The sequence below is a fragment of the Cyprinus carpio genome, chromosome B23 (genome assembly GCF_018340385.1).
Source record: "Cyprinus carpio isolate SPL01 chromosome B23, ASM1834038v1, whole genome shotgun sequence".
In the NCBI taxonomy this organism is placed as follows: domain Eukaryota; kingdom Metazoa; phylum Chordata; class Actinopteri; order Cypriniformes; family Cyprinidae; genus Cyprinus; species Cyprinus carpio.
In genome coordinates, this window is record NC_056619.1 from 19,391,678 (window position 1) to 19,405,160 (window position 13,483).

At 38.0% G+C, this 13,483-nt stretch overlaps 1 protein-coding gene across 1 annotated transcript; it reads left to right on the top strand.

Moving 5' to 3' along the window:
• Window positions 1-9,715: 9,715 nt before the first annotated feature.
• LOC109060497 (L-rhamnose-binding lectin CSL2-like) lies at window positions 9,716-12,252 on the top strand. Its single transcript, XM_042751503.1, has 9 exons — window positions 9,716-9,866; window positions 9,956-9,979; window positions 10,088-10,162; window positions 10,233-10,368; window positions 10,478-10,587; window positions 10,694-10,738; window positions 11,530-11,650; window positions 11,756-11,860; window positions 12,093-12,252. Exons 1-9 carry the CDS (start codon window positions 9,821-9,823, stop codon window positions 12,097-12,099), a joined length of 669 nt encoding a protein of 222 aa, XP_042607437.1. The 5' UTR covers window positions 9,716-9,820; the 3' UTR covers window positions 12,100-12,252.
• Window positions 12,253-13,483: the final 1,231 nt, after the last annotated feature.

Genomic DNA, 13,483 nt, shown 5'->3' on the forward strand with positions numbered 1-13,483 from the left:
CCTAGAATCCGTGTTTTCATTGTTACATGGGTAGAGGGCGCTAGTACACATCTTCTGCACAGAAAAAACACAAGCGAAGAAGAAAAAGAAACATGATAAAACAAATGATAAAATACATTTTTTTTTTTTTTTTTACGTATAACTGCAAACGGTGCAGTTTAGTCCGCTTATGGATAAATTACCTGTGCCCTGTGTCGTCATTGCGTCCTGATGTTTACTTGTTACCATGGTATCCAGGTACAAACAAATGCTGATGATGTGGATCAAATGAAATTCAGATGTATGCAGAAGCTGTGTAAAAAAGCATTGCGGTTCAATCAAGCGAACAATGCATTTCACTTCAAATCCATGTAAACGTGATCAATTATTGATTGTTTTTTGTTTGTTTTTGATTTTACTAAAACACTGGTACAGTAAGTAGTCTATAGTAAAGAAAATGATGCCCCATAAATAGTGTGTCAGAAACAGAGACAGAAAATGAACTAGTGAGGTAACATGTCTATAATAATAGGGCCTATTTGCAGTATTTACAGTATTTATAGTATTTACAATCTTCAGAAATCATTTGGTTAGTCACTCTTCAAATGAATGAAAGTCATATGTAACAACAGGCCTATGAATCCAAATACAAGGTCTGGTCAAAAGACTTTAGACATAGTTTTAAAGGGACATTGATCTGCTGTCAAGGTGATTTTAATGGATGTTAGGATTCAGTTCTCCTTAAGCTTCACACAAGTGTACACGTCTCAACATAAAATTCTGAAAAATTAATAGTTTAATAATTTAAAACGTAACAAAACTATTTTTTTCTGTTTGGGGTGGGTTTTTTTTTACTTTAAAATAAATTCTACTTGCTTTAATATCTAATGCAGTGATGTTCACACATTTATAAGTATATAGCTGTAGCTGAGCAACCAGTAATACAAATTTGCATGTGTTCTACACATAAAGAAAAATAAATAATAGATATTGCAAAATGGGAACACAGTTTGTACAGTTAGAGTGTGATCGCTTCGACAGAAAATTCAGTGTGACAATTGCTAAAACTAGAAGTAACTTTGTCTGAAACAAACCGCTACATGAAGAAACATCTGAGGTAAGATCTCACCCAGCTTTCAGATTAAAGTGAAAGTGACATGTGGCCAAGTATGGTGACCCATACTCAGAATAAGTATCTGCATTTATCCCATCCAAAGTGCACACACAGCAGTGAACACACACACACCATGAACACACAGCCGGAGCAGTGGGCAGCCACTTTTTGCTGCGGCGCCCGGGAAGCAGTTGGGGGTTCGGTGCCTTGCTCAAGGGCACCTCAGTCGTGGTACTGAAGGTGGGATAGAGCGCTGTACATTCACTCCCCCCACCTACAATCACCAGTAAACGACACGAACCCCCAACCTTTAGGCTACGAGTCTGACTCTCTAACCTTTAGGCCACGACTTCCCCAGATGTCTAATTGTAAGATGCCTGTCAATCTTAAAATTTCACATACACATGATATATCATATTTTAACATTCACCAGAAGATGACACAACTGCCTTGCACAACCATATATTATGTCAGCACATGAGACTATGCTGTTCTCCTGCATGTGAGTTTGTGAGTAAAAACATTTATTCTTATTATTGATTTACTAATTAGTGTAGTAGGAATTATATAAAACACTCACACACAACAGTTTTGATACATTTTAAAAATTATTTTCTCCAAGGGTTGGATTGATTTTCAACATCTTAATAAAGTTGGTTCATTGTACACTTTGGCTCAGAATCTCAATAAAATCTATAATGGTGCAATATTTGACTTCTGTCTAAAGAAGACACAGCACATAATTTTCTTTAGCATGCTATTTCTGTTTTTTTTTTTTTTCAAAGCTGCTTTGAAACTGTTTTTTTTTTGCCAAAAAAAGATAAAAAGAAAAAAAGCTTTATATAAATTTGCAGTTGAAATGAAATCTGCTTCCCCTCCTTCCCACACACTGATGTCCTTTGAACAATCATATAACATGGCATAGCTTATTACAGTAGCATTTAATGGGTTGAAACAAATCTATAACTAAATATATTATTGATTAGAACTATATGAAATAGAAGGCCAGTTACATGTTTTATAGGAAAATAAGTATAATATGTACAGAAGTATATAAAACACTGATAGAAGCTAATACTTTCTTCTCAATCGTAATTCGGTCAGTTCATTGATCTTATCAGATGCAGCAGGCGTTTTTGTCATTGTATTTCTAATCATGCCAAAATGCTAAAAGTCCAATGTATTGTTAAAGCATGCAAGTAAATAATCAGGAATGTTCAGTACTCAAGAACAGCATATAAAGGCCATAGTATTTGAGATTTCCTGGTTCAAAAAACAATTTTATGACCAACCCAAGATCACCAAACTATAACTACTGATAACAAGGCCTAGCATAAGGACGTAACATTTATTATTACAACTTTTCAGGAAATTGTCTCAGTCTCAGTTGGGTCTTAAAAGTGATTGAACATATGATCAATAAACAGTAAAATGGGATAATATTGAATCATAAAACATTTGCAATGTACAATCAGCCAAGTTAACAATCAACAAAAGATTTGTTATCTGTTATTCACAAATGATAATGGATCTGTTTGTATTATACAAACCAATAAGACAGGTACCAATAAGAGGCTGGAAAAGTTAAATGTACATATAAGGAACAGCTGGAGGACCAATCTGCAACTTATTAGGTCAATTGGCAACATGATTGGGTATAAAAAGAGCCTCTCAGAGTGGCAGTGTCTCTCAGAAGTCAAGATGGGCAGAGGATCACCAACTCCCCCAATGCTGCAGTGAAAAATAGTGGAGCAATATCAGAAAGGAGTTTCTCAGAGAAAAAAGGCAAAGAGTTTGATCATCTAAAGTGCATACTATCATTCAAAGATTTAGAGAATCTGGAACAATCTCTGTGCGTAACGGTCAAGGCCAGAAAACGATACTGGATGCCTGTGATCTTCGGGCCCTTAGACGGCACTGCATCACATACAGGAATGCTACTGTAATGGAAATCACAACATGGGCTCAGGAATACTTCCAGAAAACATTGTCGGTGAACACAATCCACCGTGCCATTCGCCGTTGCCGGCTAAAACTCTATAGGCCAAAAAAGAAGCCATATCTAAACATGATCCAGAAGCGCAGGTGTTTTCTCTGGGCCAAGGCTCATTTAAAATGGACTGTGGCAAAGTGGAAAATTGTTCTGTGGTCAGACTAAATCAAAATTTGAAGTTCTTTTGGAAAACTGGGACGCCATGTCATCCGGACTAAAGAGGACAAGGACAACCCAAGTTGTTATCAGCGCTCAGTTCAGAAACCTGCATCTCTGATGGTATGGGGTTGCATGAGTGCATGTGGCATGGGCAGCTTACACATCTGGAAAGGCAACATCAATGCTGAAAGGTATATCCAAGTTCTAGAACAACATATGCTCCCATCCAGACGTCGTCTCTTTCAGGGAAGACCTTGCATTTTCCAACATGACAATGCCAGACCACATACTGCAAGCCTGTATTAGACAAGAATGGGACAACATTCCTATTCCTAAACGTGAGCAACTTGTCTCCTCAGTCCCCAGATGTTTGCAGACTGTTATAAAAAGAAGAGGGGATGCCACACAGTGGTAAACATGGCCTTGTCCCAACTTTTTTGAGATGTGTTGATGCCATGAAATGTAAAATCAACTTATTTCTCCCTTAAAATGATACATTTTCTCAGTTTAAACATTTGATATGTCATCTATGTTGTATTCTTAATAAAGGGAACACAGACCTCCTTGGTGGTTGATATAAGAGACCACCGCTGTGTTGTCGGTGCACACCAACACATGGTGACCTCTTAGGTCTGGGAGAAAATGATTCAATGCTCGAAACACTGCTAGCATCTCTAGACAGTTGATATGCCATGTCAGACGGTAACCACTCCACAGATCACTCAGGGTGGCCTCAGGGTGGCCACTCATGACCACACCCCAACCGGTGAGGGAGGCGTCCGTCGCTAGCGTTACATGGCGACAAGGAGCTCCCAGCCCTGGGCCCTGAGACAAGAACCAAGGCTTCCTCCACATGTCCAAGGCAAGTAGGCATCGCCGCGTGACCTTGATCATGCGAAGTGGGTTTCCCCTCGGGGAGAACCCCTTGGTCTTGAGCCACCACTGTAGGGGTCTCATGTACAGCAGGCCAAGAGGTAAAACGTTGGACGCAGCTGCCATCAGACCCAACAATCTCTGAAACTGTTTGACAGTGAGTGACTGGCTTTCTCTGACTCTTTTGACTGATGTGAGGATTGACTCGATATGAGCAGGGGACAGACGTGCCTGCATCGTGGTCGAATCCCACACCACGCCCAGATAAGTGGTCCTCTGTAATGGAGAAAGCACACTTTTCTTGGCGTTTAATCTTAACCCCAGCTTTCTCATATGGGTGAGAACGACATCTCGATGTCAAACCACCATCTGCTCTGATTGAGCCAAAATCAACCAATTGTCGATATGGATGCCCTGGAGTCGCAGTGGAGCCAGCGCAACATCCACACACTTCGTGAAAGTTTGGGGTGAGAGTGCTAGGCCAAAAGGAAGAGCTCGATACTGCTAAGCTTCGCCCCTGAAAGAAAACCTTAGGAACTTCCTGTAATTGGGAAAGATGGAGATATAAAAGTAAGCATCTTTTAGATCTATCGTGACAAACCATTCCTCAGACCTGATCTGAGACACAACCTGCATGATAGTGAGCATCTTGAACTTCAGTCACATGACTGAACGGTTTAACTGATGCAGATCTAAAATCGGACCCCATCCTTCTTTGGAACTATAAAGTATCGGCTGTAGAACCCAGAATTTGTTGTGAGGAGGGACCACCTCGATGGCCTCCTTCCTCAAGAGGGTGTTTGCTTCTTGTTCCAACATCAGAGCCTGCTCGGGGCCCACTAGTGTGGGAAAGACCCCGTTGAAAGGTGGCGGTGGAGCGCCGAATTGAATATGATAACCTTTTTCTACAGTCTGCAGGACCCAACGAGACACCGCTGGAACGCCGCCGCCTGTTTACGAGCCTCTGTCGACGACGGAATTGACGGCGTTGCCAAACAGACCAGAAGGTGCAAGCGGGGCGTCCATGAGGAAGACCCTGTCTTTCTCTTTTAAATCTGACAGGGTCAACCATAAATGTCTCTCCACTGCCACCAGAGCTGCCATGGACCACCCAATCGCGTGGGCGGTCTACTTGGTGGCGCGCAGAGCTAAATCAGCGGTTCTCCTAAGTTCTGATATATTTTCCTCTTTAACTTCCTTGCCTTCATCCAGCTCTTTGAGCAAGTCAGCCTGGTATGCCTGCAACACAGCCATCGTATGCAGGCATGCACTAGCCTGACCTGCTGCCGTGTACCCCTTGCCCACCATCGCTGAAGTGGTTCGCTGTGGCTTGGAGGGCAAGACCGGAGCCTTTAAAGATGATGCTGCGTCAGGAGACAGATAGCTCGCAAACGTCTGTTCTACCCGGGGCATCGATCTGTAACCTCAAAAAGAGCCCTATGAGAGAGAAGTGTATGCAGGGGAAGCCGCTCACAATGCGGACAGTCGGCTCCCTCGAGAGCCGACTCTGCGTGCTCCGCTTCCAAGCAGACCACGCACAAACTGTGTGTATCCTAGCTCGTGATGTAGCGTGAGCAAGGAGGAACACACAGCTTGAAACACGATCCACTTTTGCCCAAATGTTTTGTCTTACTATCAGCCTTTTTAGCCATAATGTGATTGTGCCACTTTTTGTATGACAAACAACAGTAAATAAGCCTGACAGACACGTAATGGTACTGACACACACACAGAGCTTCGCTGAATGACAGAAAGCTGACGCTCGTTCAACCTCACGTGCTTTTATAGCTCCCTGGTCGCTATGTCACCCGCCTATGACGTCACGCCGTTGAGCACTATTAAAGTCCACTATATGGAGAAAAATCCTGGAATATTTTCCTCAAAAAACATAATTTCTTTGCGACTGAAGAACAAAAGATGACAGTGGATGACATAGGGGTGAGTAAATTATCAGGAAATTTTCATTCTGGAAGTGGAGTAATCCTTTAACTTCAGTGATTTCTAATGTTCACTTCAGTCTTTCAATTGGTTTCTTGTGATTTTGACTTTCAGTGCTCACTTTCTGTGTCAGCATGGTAAGACTGGTAGTTGACTATAAATATAAGGAACAAAGTAATTAAATAAAAAAGATTTTCAATTACAGAATTAAATTTGGCCTGTGAAGGAGGATCTGTGCACCTCAGCTGCAGTGAGTAATTCAGTCATTTCTAAGTTATATTTTTGGCCTTTTGTGCCCAAATAGGACAGAGCGACAGGAAGCAATGGAAGAGAAAAGAGGAGAACAGGATCAGGAGGTTACCTTGAGCCTGGACCCAAAACTTTACAATTACAAGAACAAGAAAAACATAATTCTTATGTCAATGGAATATTAAAGATAGTACTTGTCATTGTCTGTCCAGGTGTGATGCAAGAAAGAGATGTTCTGTTCCTGCATTGAACACAGTTTTCTCTGATCCTTGTGCTTGGACTTATAAATACCTGTATGTGCACTATGAATTTGTCTAAAAGGTACATTTTGGAGTTGATTATTAATTATAAAATTATTTAGCTTCAGACATGCTATGTAGATGATAACAAATAATAATCTTTGACTTTTACCTTTTGCTGCATTGAGAAGAAGCCAATTAAGTGCAACTGCCTACTCTGATCCTGGAAGTGATGTATGTGTATAATTTAGTGACTACACTTTCACATAAATTTATTCTGTACAGTATGTTTTGTGTGAAAAGAAAACAGTCTTTATTATAGATAAAGTTATAAAGATATAGGTATAGTTGTTGCTAATCTTGTTTTTTCGTGTTTTTTGTGTTTTCGAGCTAATTGTTTATGAGGTTTTTCACCTAGTTCGAAATGACGTTGTTTAATCTGATTAAGCTGTTTAGTGATTTTTTTTTTTTTTTTAGCAAGAATAGAGTTATATTCACTTCTTAATGCTACAATTCTTTTTAAAGTATTTGAACAATAATTGAGTTTATAACATTCCTCTAATTCAGTAACTAATGAGTCGATCTCATTTAATCTCTTTTTATCTTCTTTGTTTTTCCTTATTTGAAATGAGATTATATCCCCCCTAACAACTGCTTTCATTGAGTCCCATAGTACCGAGTCTGTCACATTGCCAATATCATTTTCAGACAGAAAGTACCCAATTTTTTCTATTATGTAATCACAGAATTTATTATCCGTGGGTCCGGTCGATCACGATAGGTTTGGTGAAGTTTTCCGCTCCCAGCAGTTTTGGAAGTAACTCCGCAATAAATTCAGTGGGTCTGCCGTTTTCTTCCTTCTCTGCAATACCTACCAGCCGGATATTATTACGTCTGGAGTGAGACTCAAGATCGTTACATTTATCTCTGAGTTTCTTACACTCTTCCATTAGCTCCACACACTGCTTTTCCACGGTAGTCAGACGAGTTTCCTGTTTCGTAATAGCCTCTTCAATTGTTGTGACTCTTTCTGCAATGTCTGTCAGTGTAACTCGTAGCTCAGTGACCGTTTGTGTGAACGTGTCGAATTTTTGGTTAAAGGAAGCATTTAAAGCTGTTATCACATCCATGATGTCTTGGTTACTAGGAGGGGCTGCACTCCCAGCAACGCCAATTAGCCTCGGCTCCCCCGTATCATTTCCCGCGGTCTTGATCTGGTCGTCGGTCTCTTCATTTTGTTTGTCATTTTTTTTGGATGTTTTGGCATTGCTGTGGGTTTTAGTTGACTCCTGACTCAATATTGAACAAATTTAAGGGTTAACTGTCTAATTACAGATACATTTATCATTAAATTATTGGAGGATTTGCGGAGCTTAGACAAGAGCAGCTCTCTCCATGCAAACCGGAACCGGAAGTCTGTAAACATTATTGTGTCAACTTATTTCGCAAGTATGACGAACAGTGATAAATATATACGGACGCTCAAGTGCAGGCACTTGTAGCAAATGTAGCACTGCCAGTTGTCGTTGGAGATTATTAGTCCTCCTTTCCGTTCTTTTAATCGCTTTACGTATACGTCAACATTCCATGTCCATTATGGTGAAACCCGTGAGACACAACACAAACACAGCTCCAATCACAGCGTCCTCCATCCTCCTGTTGTAAACATTGATCTTCTTTGTTAACGTTGTTGAAAGCCATGCACAAATGACATAGCTGTCGACTGGCTTACGTCACTTCCTAGTACACACTGTCGGTGCGAATGCAACCCTTTAAATTGTACTGGGAAACAGTTCGCGCAAAATCGTCCCAGTACTTTAGTACTGTACTTTTAGTTCTGGAACTAAAGCGGTGCGAAAGGCCCTTATGTTAACATAAATATATGACAAAGATTTTTGGTACACATTGTTGAGTGTGGACACAGAACGAGTAAACATGTTGATGGCAACAATAGTGACCAGTGGGATAACTATTTATTTTATCTTAATATAGATATTCAGTGTTGTATAGTTTTTTTTTTTTTTATTATTATTATATTTTTTATGTATAATAGTAACCATAGAATGTGATGAAACAATTTAAAATGGGTTAATAACTGGGCTGAGATATATAAGAATTTTGATGACTGCAGAAATAATTTAATTTCAGTATACATTATCCCCACCGGTCACAATTGTGACCAGCCATAAAACACACACTTTTCCATAAAATAAATAAATGTATAAATTGTTTATTAATTTATTAAAGGGGTTTTTAATTAAAGATATTTTTTATATTATTATTTGTGAGAAAAATATGGGATTAAATGGGTTAAGTCACACTTCAAATGATTGAAAGTTATTGTATTAAATAACAACATATAAATCCAAATACATGATCTGGTCAAAAGACTTTAGATATAGTCTTAAAGGGACTTTGATCTGGTGTCAAGGTGATTTTAGTGGATGTATAAAGTCCTCACAAGTAAACATGTCTTTACATTAAATTCTGAAAAATATATATGAATAGTTTTATAAATAATTTAAAATCTAACAAAGCCATTTTCTGTGAATTATTTTGCTTAAAAAGTGCCATAGCTTATTTATTTAAATTCAGGTTTAATATCTAATGCAATGATATTCACATATCTTTTAAGTGTGGCTGTTGATGCATAAACCACCAACGATACAAATTTGTGTGTTTATGTTTATGTTCTACACATAAAGAAAAATAAAAAAAATAAATACTGCAAAATAGGAACACAGTTTATACAGTTAAAGTGTGATCGCTAAGATATAAAATTCAGATTAAGAAATGCCAGAAGTTACTTTGTCTGAAACAAACCACTAGAAGATGAAACATCTGTGGTCAAAGTATGAATGTGCATGATCTCAGCCAGCTTTCAGAGGAAGATGCCAGCCAAACTTTACATTTCACATAGGCCTACACATACATGGCATAGGCTATCATATTTTAACATACACTATAATTCAACCTGGATGTTTATTGTGTGGTGTTTGTAATGCAGTTGATAGGTTAAGTTTTTTTCATAATATCATAGAACCTTATGACAAAGTTACCACTCTTTTCTAAACACCAGCTTCAGGCACTTTCAAATACTTTCAAGAGGCGTGGGAACACTTTTATGATAACATTTAAATCAAGATTATGAAGTGTAACTGTAATTTCCTCTTTTGTTATCAGTTGTCAACAGATGGTGATAGATCCGCTGAGTTTGTTATAAATACCATCTGCATATGAATGTAACTTTGAAGACCAGATTTTCTTTTTGTTCTCATGTACCAATCTACCATGCTGGTGCAAAAGCTAAGTGGAGTCACTTGTATGTATTGTTTATTTTTTCTTTAATTCAATTTGTTAGTGTTTTTTTTCTGTCTAGTTTTTTCAATTTGTCTCTGTTTGATTTTACAGTGCTGCTGTTGCTGTGTCAACATGGTAAGATGTCCCGTTAATATACAAAAAAGCCCCGGTTTTCAGTAAGGGACAAAATGTCATGATTTATTTTGAGTAATTTTACTTTTCTATTTCTTCTCACCTAAACAGCATGTTTCCTCTCTGCAAGTGGCATTGCAAAAAAACTAGTGACCTGTGAAGGAGGATCTGCGTCCCTCAGTTGTCGTGAGTAGTTTCTCACATACTGTGTGTTTAAACTTTACAATGATTCTCATGGTCTTCTTATGTGTGTAAGCCTCTGGATTCATACATATCCTTGGTGCCAACTATGGACGGACTGATGGCAAAACATGCTCTGCTGGAAGACCATCTTGGCAGCTCTCAAATGTTAAATGCTTCCAAAAAGCATCCCTCCATACGATGATCACTCGGTAATTAATTAATTGATAGCAGATTTAATTACTTTACAAGAGAAGGAACAACCGTAATACTTTTGTATCTTCATTTTTAAGTACTTGTTATTCTCTGTCCATGAATCAGGTGTAATGGAAGAAACAGCTGCTCTGTTTCTGCAGTGAACTCAGTTTTCAAAGATCCTTGTGTTGGGACGTATAAATACCTGAAAGTGTCTTATGAGTGTCGCCCAGTTAGTAAGTCAATGGATTGATACACATAATTTCCTAATTTCCTAATTTGGTAAATCCTTTTGCTATTATTACTTAACCTTGTTCCTATTTTCCACCAAAATAATTCTAGAGCAGCACATAACATGTGAAGGTAGCAAGAGTCACATTGCCTGTGGTAAGAATCATCTCAAAGTGTTTTTTTTTATTTATTTTTTTTATTTTATTTTTTTTTATATGTGTGTGTGTTTTAAATTTTCTTTACACAAATGTTTAATATATATATATGGTTTTGCTTTACTTTGATGGCCCATTCTACATCCTGTTGACTAAGTTTACATTAATGTATACTTGCAAAGTTACTTACAGTCAGTAAAATGTCTTTTGGGAGACAATCACAATAAGGAGTTAGCAGATATTATGCAGACAGTCAACTTAACATGAGTTGGCATGTAGATGCAATGTTATTTAATGTCAACAATGTTCAAAATGTACCAAAAATATATGCACACATCCAAAAACTTTAGGTGCTTGATCAAATGAAGAACTTCACTATAAGTAAACAAAATTCAGTGCACTGCCACTGCGTTTCCCAAAGGTTATTTATTAAAATAAACAAATATATTTTTTTCGTTTGTTTTTTTTTTTTAATAAATTGATCTTTAAATTGATTTTTTTTTATATATAAATTGGGAGCAGCAGTGGGCAGACTCTCGTTAATAACCAATGTGTGTGAATGTAACAGCACACTAAAAAAAACAAACTTGGTTATCATTTTCACTTGGAAATAGCTAGTAAGTTTCACAAATAATTACAAAAAACAGCAAGTAAAACATTTAATGAAATGTGAAACTTTGAAATTCAAAGACTGAAGCCATTTTTTTTTCTTTTTTTTTTGTAAAGCATATTTTACATGATAGTAAGCTATAACTTGTGAAATTATCATCAACGTCAGTTTTTCTGTTTCAGAGAAGGGTGTTATTTTTGTTCATCATGCCAATTATGGACGGCGGGATCTTGGAAAATGCCCATATAAATTAGCAACTACAACACACTGTTACTCTTCTCAGACTGCCCGTATAAGTTCCAGGTACAGCCGAAACATCATCTATTTAGACTAGAGTCACTTAAAAATCAAACAATGGAAAATTTACAAAAAATTAAAGTGCAATAAGATTTATTTTTTCTTTGTAAGGTGCAACGGAAAGAAGACTTGTCATGTAATAGCTTCAAATTCGGTGTTCTCTGATCCGTGTAAAAACGTCCGTAAGTACCTGGAAGTGACGTACTCCTGCAAAAAGTGAGTAAAAAACTTTTCTTATTATTGATGTGTATTTATTGTTCTATTAACAATAAGAGTAGTGGGGTATAAATTAAACAAATGGCAGTTTTTGATTAGTTTTTAAAGTTATTTTCTCTGAGGGTTGGATTGATTTTCAGCACCTTTATAAAGTTGGTTCATTGTGTACATTGACTCAGAATCTCAATGAAAATTATAATGCTGCAATGCTTGATTTGTCTCAATGTTACAGAGCATGATCTGCATCAGTCGGTGAGGAAACCACCTGGAAGAGCAGAAGCAGCACATCCTTTTCTTTAGCACTGTTATTTCTGTTTCTGTTTTCTTTAAATCTGCTTTGAAACTGTTTATTGCAAAAAGCTTCATACAAATAAATTGCAGTTGAAATGAAATCTGCCTCCCGTCCTTCACACACACACACACACACACACACACACACACACACGCACACGCACACATTCCTTTGAACAATCATATGACATGACACAAATTATTACAGTAGCATTTATTAAACAAATGTTACTATAACATACTATGGATTAGAACAATAAGAAATAGATGGCCAGCTATATGTTTATAGGAAAAGTACAATTTAAGAAGTATATAATTGTAATTTGGGCAGTTCATTGATCTTATCAGATGCAGCAGGTGTTGGTTTTAACTCCAGAAACCAGACTGAGAAACGATTTGCTCTAGAAGACCACAGAACATGGTCTGTAAAAGCTCTGGGAGTGTGAATGCACAAAATCATACAATACCACAACAGGAATAACATTTCTGGAAATCGTCAGGAGTCTCAGTTGGGTCTTAAAGGTGTTTGAACATATGATCAATACAGGTCCTTCTCAAAAAATTAGCATATTGTGAAAAAGTTCATTATTTTCCATAATGTAATGATAAAAATTAAACTTTCATATATTTTAGATTCATTGCACACCAACTGAAATATTTCAGGTCTTTTTATTGTTTTAATAATGATGATTTTGGCATACAGCTCATGAAAACCCAAAATCTCAAAAAATTAGCATATCATGAAAAGGTTCTCTAAACGAGCTATTAACCTAATCATCTGAATCAACTAATTAACTCTAAACACCTGCAAAAGATTCCTGAGGCTTTTAAAAACTCCCAGCCTGGTTCATTACTCAAAACCGCAATCATGGGTAAGACTGCCGACCTGACTGCTGTCCAGAAGGCCATCATTGCGAGAGGGTAAGACACAGAAAGAAATTTCTGAACGAATAGGCTGTTCCCAGAGTGCTGTATCAAGGCACCTCAGTGGGAAGTCTGTGGGAAGGAAAAAGTGTGGCAAAAAACGCTGCACAATGAGAAGAGGTGACCGGACCCTGAGGAAGATTGTGGAGAAGGACCGATTCCAGACCTTGGGGGACCTGCGGAAGCAGTGGACTGAGTCTGGAGTAGAAACATCCAGAGCCACCGTGCACAGGTGTGTGCTTTTGAACCAGAAACAGCGGCAGAAGCGCCTGACCTGGGCTACAGAGAAGCAGCACTGGACTGTTGCTCAGTGGTCCAAAGTACTTCTTTCGGATGAAAGCAAATTTTGCATGTCATTCGGAAATCAAGGTGCCAGAGTCTGGAGGAAGACTGGGGAGAAGGAAATGC